This window comes from Ciona robusta, chromosome 4 (genome assembly GCF_009617815.1).
Source record: "Ciona robusta chromosome 4, ASM961781v2".
Classification (NCBI taxonomy): Eukaryota; Metazoa; Chordata; class Ascidiacea; order Phlebobranchia; family Cionidae; genus Ciona; species Ciona robusta.
This window is the reverse complement of record NC_143238.1, coordinates 7,037,955-7,046,273: the sequence shown is the minus strand read 5'-3', so window position 1 is coordinate 7,046,273 and position 8,319 is coordinate 7,037,955. Positions and strand designations below refer to the sequence as shown.

At 34.0% G+C, this 8,319-nt stretch overlaps 1 protein-coding gene and 2 long non-coding RNA genes across 3 annotated transcripts; all 3 read left to right on the top strand.

The window, feature by feature from the left end:
* Positions 1 to 675: 675 nt before the first annotated feature.
* Positions 676 to 2,121, top strand: LOC149737220 (uncharacterized). Its single transcript, XR_016384993.1, has 3 exons — positions 676 to 1,233; positions 1,298 to 1,332; positions 1,562 to 2,121. It is a non-coding gene; the product is annotated as an uncharacterized LOC149737220 (long non-coding RNA).
* A 398-nt stretch (positions 2,122 to 2,519) lies between these two features.
* LOC149737219 (uncharacterized) lies at positions 2,520 to 3,851 on the top strand. Its single transcript, XM_089877623.1, has 3 exons — positions 2,520 to 2,690; positions 3,128 to 3,189; positions 3,344 to 3,851. The coding sequence occupies exons 1-3, from the start codon at positions 2,574 to 2,576 to the stop codon at positions 3,570 to 3,572; spliced, it is 408 nt and encodes a 135-aa protein (XP_089733749.1). The 5' UTR covers positions 2,520 to 2,573; the 3' UTR covers positions 3,573 to 3,851.
* A 725-nt stretch (positions 3,852 to 4,576) lies between these two features.
* On the top strand, positions 4,577 to 6,436 carry LOC149737218 (uncharacterized). Its single transcript, XR_016384987.1, has 2 exons — positions 4,577 to 5,932; positions 5,996 to 6,436. It is a non-coding gene; the product is annotated as an uncharacterized LOC149737218 (long non-coding RNA).
* Positions 6,437 to 8,319: the final 1,883 nt, after the last annotated feature.

Sequence of the window (8,319 nt, the reverse complement as noted above, 5' to 3'; positions counted from 1 at the left end):
TATAATAATTAAATGTTAAAACAGTGATTAGTGTACAATGGAAACAGTGGCAAAGATTCCTCAGAGTGATCTGTACAACTCATCTGATAGCTCAGGTGGATCTTCTGATGAGGCAGAGGTGAGCTTTACATTTAGGTAATGTTTAAACCAAGTTATTTCCTAGCAAATGTTTAATAGCTATAATATAAATGACGAAACCAACCAAAAGTCATGTCCACTTATCCACACACTGTTATAGCTTCAGCCACTCGACTGTTGGCATGGAAGTGGCAACCATGGATAAGTCACTTAAGTTCCCACCCACAAGGATATAAATGACCAAACCAACCAAAATTCATGTCTGTTTATCCACACACTACAATAGCTTCAGCAACTTGACTGTGGGCATGGGAGTGGCAACCATGGATAAGTCACCCAAGTTCCCACCCACAAAGATATAAATGACCAAACCAACCAAAAGTCATGTCTGCTTATCCACACACTGCAATAGCTTCAGCAACTGGACTGTGGGCATGGGAGTGGCAACCATGGATAAGTCACTCAAGTTCCCACCCACAAAGATATAAATGACCAAACCAACCAAAAGTCATGTCTGCTTATCCACACACTGCAATAGCTTCAGCAGCTCGACTATAGGCATGGGAGTGGCAACCATGGATAAGACACTCGAGTTCCCACCCACGAAGATATAAATGACCAAACCAACCAAAAGTCATGTCTGCTTATCCACACACTGCAATAGCTTCAGCAACTCGACTGTGGGCATGGGAGTGGCAACCATGGATAAGTCACTCAAGTTCCCACCAACGAGGATATAAATGACCAAACCAACCAAAAGTCATGTCTGCTTATCCACACACTGCAATAGCTTCAGCAACTCGACTGTGAGCATGGGAGTGGCAACCATGGAAGAGTCACTCCAGTTCCCACCCACATAAAGCAACATTTTAAAAATCTGAATTGTTTATTTCATATAAATTACAACTGTGTCACTTTACAGGCAAAGCCTCTGACTAATGAACAAAGGTTTCAATCATTGGAAAAAAAGATAGAAAAGCTGGAAAATATAGTCCAAACTCTGTTACTGTCAAATGAACAGGTCAAGTTTAAACAATTTGTAAAAAAATCGTTAAAATCAGTAATTTGTCCTAATTTTATGTTTAGAAAGATAAAGTAACTGCAAGAAAAGATCTTAAGATTGCTGTCTTGCAAAGTGAAAATGAAGAACTTCAGGTTTCAATTATTTTAATTTTCTATTTTTAATGAATAATGAAAACCAACAATTATTTGTTTTTAGGCTAAATTGCAGGGATTGCAGGGAAACTGCTCAATGTAAGATTTATATATTGTATATTAATACTTTGTTTAAAATGTTTACTTGTTATACCTTTATTTAGGAATAGAAAACTCTGTTCGTTTTTATATTTCTTTTTGTTTTCTGTGTTTTGGATAACCTACCCCAGTTTATATAACCTATTAGTTACAAATTAGTTTGAGCAATTGCGTTTTAAACATAAAGAATTTTAGGGCTCTAATTAACTTTTTCTGTTAAACTTTACAGAAATGAGCCACCAGATGTGCTGGAATGTAGAAATCCTAAGCGAGACAAAGCAAAACACATTGGCCGCAGCTTTCTGAATTTGCTTTGCTGCTGCTGGTCAAAGCAGACTCAAAGCACAATGTGATATAGCAAAATTCTTAAACAGTTTTATTTTAAAAATAAAACTTTAAATTATTTTGGTTAATTTAGAACATATATTAAGTAATTTTGCTAAAATACAGGTTGTACTTATAACCGCATGAGTACACTCTTTCGTTTATTTTATCTTTAAGCGAAAAAAATGAGAGCGTGTTATAACAATTGTAGTTTTGCCTTCAAGTTTTCTTTGCTTAGTGTGTGCAGAAAAAATGCGATAACAGTATAAATCAAGCATATATATCACAGCAAATTAAATAAATGCAATTAAATAATGGTGACACAATCTCTAATACATGTAAGGTTGGGATTTTCAATATTCAGGGCTGTTCTATTAAAAGATAGTAAAAAACATGGATGCTGACAGTGTATAGTCTATACAAGTTAATACAACTACCCAGTTTCAAGAATAAGAGTCCAATGAATTCCAGGAACACAACAAAGCAGTCATAAGGTAGTCAAATAAAGCTCAATGCTGCCATCTTGGGACTAAACTTATTGGTTCTTGTTTCCAGACAAGAAATATTTCAAGGTCAATCAACTAGAAAGAGAACTAAGGCTAGAAGTAATGCTTGGCTTTATCTATGAGGAAGTTAGTCTGGCTCCTCTGTTTCGATATTTGCAAGAAGAATTTATAATAATATCTTCAAGTATGATATTTTGTTATGCAGCCCCTAACTAAATATTACATTTGACCTAGAGTTGTTGCGCCCACTTTTCAAGTCGAGGTCACAGTAGTTGATTATAATCAAAGATAATGAATAAGATTGATTATCCCAACATAATGTTTTGTATATATAATGTTAATTTGAAAAGATTTCAAATATTTTATTTTACAAACAAAATATAGCAATCATTTCAATAAAACAATAGAAAAATGGCAGCATATACAAGTAGTGAAAGAGAAAAGATGAAAAGAGAGATTGATGCATTGCGTAAAAAGGACCAAGAGAATCGTAAAAAGATAAAAGAACTGGAAGATGAAAATCAGAAGGTAAAGTTTTTTATTGATATTTTATTTCCAAAAAAAACTTTGCAATTTCTTAAGTGTGGGAGATTTTACTTAATTATTAATTATTAGCGCTGTGGCAAAGTGGTTAGCGCCTGCCTCTAACCCAGAAGGTTACAGGGTTCAAGGCCCATCACTGCTACTATTGTAGGGTCCATGTATGCATCCTTGGGCAAGACACTTAACTGCAATTGCTCCAACCCAATGGTCATTAATGGGTTGTCCAAATTATAAGCCATACATCAAAAAATAAAAAAAAAATAAAAATCCTCCAAAAAATAATTACCTACACAGTAACATACATGGTAACTCGTAAGCTGGCACGAGGTGTATGAACACCCGTGTTATAACCGGTGTTGTTTTTGGACAACGTAAGAATAGAGCAAGTTACATTCATTCAAAACGAAATATACTATTTTTAGAACAATGCAAACCTACGGAGAACAATTCTACAGATTCTTCAGAAGGCAGGAGACAAGATTGCGTAAGATAATTTAAATGTATTTAAAGTAATTAGATTTTACGTCTAGTGATCATTTAACTTTATATGCAATTAGGCATGGCCATTATAAATTGTGCATAAAGATACTAAAGTTGGAATTTTGTTTAAGTATGTTATTTTTATCTTATATTTTCAGCCACCCAGTGCTTACAATCATGGCTGCATCTGAAGGATTTAGCTTGAATTTGGAAAACCACGGCAAAATATTTGTCCGTGGTGTAATTCCAGAACCTTACCAGGAAGTCGCTCTAACATTAGTGAATGGTGTTGTAACTATTATAAAAGGAGCTATTAATTGCATTAAAAGCTTTTTTCAGTATTTAGTGGAATGGGTTCAAGGAAAACTAGCCATTAAGAATGAGTAATTCATAAAAAATTATTAAGTGGAGTAATTTAATTCCTCTCGTGTATTAGTTTAAACTTTTAGTAGAAACTGATTACATAGTAATGTTTAAAATTTTCTAATTTAATTTAAAAAAAAAAATGATATAAAAAATGTGTACATATTGTAATGATATTCTTTGACTTTAGAGGAACCCCATATATAAAGACTAATGGCCTGGCTTTAATAGTGTATATAATAATATTGTGTGTTTTGATTTAATCGTAGTAATTAACAATAAAATTGCTCATTATTTGAACAACTTGTGATTTTTCAGCTCATTTGAATATTAGTTTACATACAGGTGGTTATTGATTAAAATTAATTATCACAAGATTATACTTTGTTGCAATCATGTAAAAACTGACTTTTTTACCCAGTGATTAGTGATGGGTGTAAATTGTCAGCCATACATTACAAAAAAAATCACAAAAAATGAATTACCCACAAAGACATTTTTGAGTTTATCATTCAAGCTTGTAAAAAGTGTTTCATTATCATTTGTTATGAATAAAATTAATTAAATTAAACTCAAGTCTTCATTTCAAACAAAACAACACAATATTATGTAATGGTGTTCAGTTTGTGTTTGTGCGTAAAGCCAATGAAAAGGCCAGAAAACAATCAAAGTTAATGGGAAGTTGGATTACTATATTCATGACCAGGTCTGGTTCCGCATTATACAAAGAAAATAAAACTCTAGACAGCGGTGTTGGAAGTGTTGCTAAACTTTAGTTCCTCATTTTTAAAGTTCCTCAATTGTAAAACGAGGATCCAGCCAACCGTTTTGTCTGCTTCATGGCTGAAAATTTAAGGTTCACCGCCACGTCAAGTTTTAACTGGGTTGTATGTAGGAGCTTTTGGGGTAGTCAGAAGGTAGTCAAATAATGCTCAATGCTGCCATCTTGGGACTAAACTTATTGGTTCTTGTTTCCAGACAAGAAATAATTCAAGGTCAATCAACTAGAAAGAGAACTAAAGGTAAAAGTAATGCTTGGCTTTACTTATGGTGAATTCAGTCTGGTTGTTCAACTCTAAGGTAAGCTTGCAAACATAAGCTATTTTGTGGCCTCTTTAAAAATGGCAACTGAAGACCACAACTTTCTTGATTTTGTTTTAAAAGCTGGGGGCTTTTCTGTCAATATTACAGGGACATCATTGCCCATTCTTTCTTTTGCTGTTGGTATGGGATTTATCATTGCTGTAATGGGGTGGCTCTGTATCAAAGGTGGTTGGGTGGCAGGGCAGCAGGAACTAGAAAAAATGAAGCTTGAACAAAAAATAATAAAGGAGGAACGAAAAGGAATGATTCAATACAGAAAAAGGCTTGAATTAGAAGGAATACGATAGTTCGTGAAAGAGATGAATGTGGTGTGTGCTAAAAACTGCTTCTGGATTTTCAACGATAAAAACTAGAGCATGTGCTTAATAGCGCGTGGAAATATTTTTGTTTAGCTTGTAATGTCAAATAGTTTTGTATACATTGTTAAAATGTAGAGTTAAAACAACACCATTTGTGTGATTGTTATATACAAGGATAGGCAACTAAGCCGTGTGTATATTTTATAAGATGTTTTGAAAGGTTTGCTATGAAATAAGAACTCTAATGTTCTTGTGTAATGATGAATAAATTAATAAATGTATTTACCCTCGCATGGTTGGAAAACGACAGTTGTTATAACACGGGTGTTCTGTTTCATACACTTCGTGACGGCTAACAGGTTACCACGTATAACTTTGTGGGCGAATATATATTTTTTTTTTGAATGGTAAAATTTAGACAACCCAGCAGCACAAGCATCACAGAAAAATGTCTATCACTATATAAAAATTCCATGATTATATAAAACTTCGTAAATAATTTTATAAAGGTATACAATCCATACACAGCTGTCGAAAATTTACCATATTTGAATAAATGAGAATAAAAACTAATAATGGTGAAACAAGCTCTAATACGTATGAGCTATGATTTTCAATATCCATGGCTGTAATATTTAATGACAGTGTAATGTATATACAACTACCAACAGAATAAAGCAGTCAAATAAAGTTAACTTCACAAAGTTTAAGTCGAATACAACAAGTCCAATACAGCTCAATGCTGCCATCTTGGGACTAAACCTATTGGTTTTTGTTTCAAGATAAGATATTTAAGTCAGAGTTAAAGATTAACTTTTGCTCATATAAAGCTGACTACTGTCGTGTATGGGCTTTTTAGTTCCTTTTATAGCTAAGAAAAGAAATGGCTTGTAATTCAAGACCAATCAACCAGAAAGAGGAACTAGAGGCAAAAGAGGAACTTGACTGAAGAGAAATTCAGTCTGACTGTTCAACTTTAAGGTAAGCTTGCAAATATAAGTTGTTGTTATAAATGTATAATGTTTATTTAAATTTACATTGCAGCTAATTTATTCTTCGTGGTATCTTTGAAAATGTCCGCTCTGGAAGTTATATTGAAAGCTACCACTGCTGTTGTGGCAGTGGGGTCAGTATCCTTCACTTTTACAGGGATAGCAGCAATAATTGTTGGTGTTGCTGCTGCTGCAGGGTTGCTCTACATCTTAGTGAAGTATCTGCCAAAGTGGATTCAGCAGTTGATTGACTGGACGACTAGGGTTCGAGTTGTCAACAAACAAGCATAAAACCTCCAGTAATTGTTGGTCACAAATGGACATGGATACTTGTATATAAATAACAATTATGTAGATCTCCTTTCATGTTAATGCTTTCTAATACAAAAGCTGATTATGAATTTAAATCAATGTATTTCATGCAATCTTTCCTATGTGAGGCCATTATAGGCATATTATAACTAATGCAATAAATACAATGTGATTAGTTATATATGTGGCTGCTGTATGCAACAGAGAGACAACTTATGATGAAACGAACATATATGTGATACATTCCACTGATAAAGTAAGAAGCAGTCATGACAAAGAACAAATACAAAGAGTTTATAATGAATTTACCATTTTGCGTGGTTGGGTAACTTCGGTTGTAACACGGGTGTTCTGTTATATCAGGCCCACTTACAATTAATTCACCGAGGAGACCACTGGGTTGAAGCAATTATTGTTAAGTATATTGTCTAAGAAAATTAAGAAGCGAATAATTCTCTGAGAATTTTGCCACGGCCGCGTTTAAACCATGGCATTTGGTTTTGAACAAAAGGTAGGGTTTCTTAAAATGCCCGTAATATGTGATGGAACTTTACTGTGAAATGAGAACTCAGTTGCTTCTGCATGTAATGATATTCACAGTTGTGTCATAAATATGCAAGTGACGGTGGAAGACTATCCTCGTATAATACTACATACTACAGTTGTGCCATGATATTACCAGGTACTGTAGTCATGTAGATACCCAATATAGAAGTCGATGCTCATATACGCGACGCAATTAGCAGGCACTGTGGCCACGTACGTATCCATGTGGAAGTGGTGGGTTTATATAAGGTATGCAGCAGATGTGGTGAAATTTTAAAGGAAATTTATGAATAAAATTAATTATGAATAAAATTAATTCATAAACTCAAGTCTTCATTTATTTTATAAACTCAAGTCTTCATGTATTGTGTTAAAACAGGGGTACTTAAACTTTTTGAAGCACGCCCCCAATGAAGATCTCAACAAACTTGCGCCCCCCCTTTTTGTTAAATTATCACAGTGGTGTTCAATTAATTTCTGCCATGATCTACCACAGCCAAACCTGACATATTGGACATGCTTTAAACTGCGCCCCATTGGTTGACTGTATCTGTATTATTGCGTAAAACCCATTATCGCGATTAATGCAAAAGTGAAATCAAATAACTGTTCAGTTTGCATCATAGTTTGGCCTCATATTTACCATGTTTTTCTTAGCAAGGTAGACTGTTTGTTACAAAACAGTACGGATTCATTTATCATAATAGCGATTGTTTTGGCTGGCAATTAATTACGACATAATAACAATTCACACAGCGATTATTAGCCTCATAACAGGGTGTGACACCTCATCATTTAGCATGTGTAAGAGTTTAAAAACAAGCTTAAATGTTTGCTTTTTTAATTTAACTTTTACGTGTGTTAGAGTTTAGCCTTTTGAACACCACTGTAATAAGACATATAACACTTTATTTTTCGCGCCCCCCTTCGGAGTGTTACACGCCCCCCAGTTTAAGAACCACTGTGTTAAAACTTGTAGGCAGTAATCTGATTATGATGAGGCAAATATACGTATTCACCTCCCACGACTTTATTAAGACGTCACTATGACTGCTGTTGGTGGAATAATACCAAAATGCGTTGGCTTATGTCATAAGTGATGGTGCAATCAGTTGCGAGATGTTGCAATAAATAAAGAACAAACAAAGAAATCTGAAGGAATAAAAGGAGCTAGATCATCAATCTAACTAGTATAGTTGTAGACAGCAAGATATAGTGTATCTGCCATGGTTACTACTTTACAGTTACATAGGTGGTTATGAACAAAGATAATGAATAGAACTGAATATAGTAGAGTGGGGGAAGATGGGACACTTTGTCAGACAAAACTTTTTTTAATTTTCTTTTTACGGATCCTCATTTATTGATATTCAGGAAAATAAGGTTACAGAATTATTCGACAGTATTATCACGACTTTATAAACCGCCTGTCAAAGCTGAGTACTGTTTTTAAATATTAAAAAAATGTGTAAATTAGAAACAGTATATACTTTGAACAGGTAAATAAATGCGAAATAG

Excerpts from the sequence above, each read along its gene's own strand:
- LOC149737219 (XM_089877623.1), top strand. The coding sequence starts at position 2,574 with ATGGCAGCATATACAAGTAGTGAAAGAGAAAAGATGAAAAGAGAGATT. Across the intron at positions 2,691-3,127 it reads TGGAAGATGAAAATCAGAAG|AACAATGCAAACCTACGGAG; the intron begins GTAAAGTTTTTT and ends TACTATTTTTAG. Across the intron at positions 3,190-3,343 it reads AAGGCAGGAGACAAGATTGC|CCACCCAGTGCTTACAATCA; the intron begins GTAAGATAATTT and ends TTATATTTTCAG.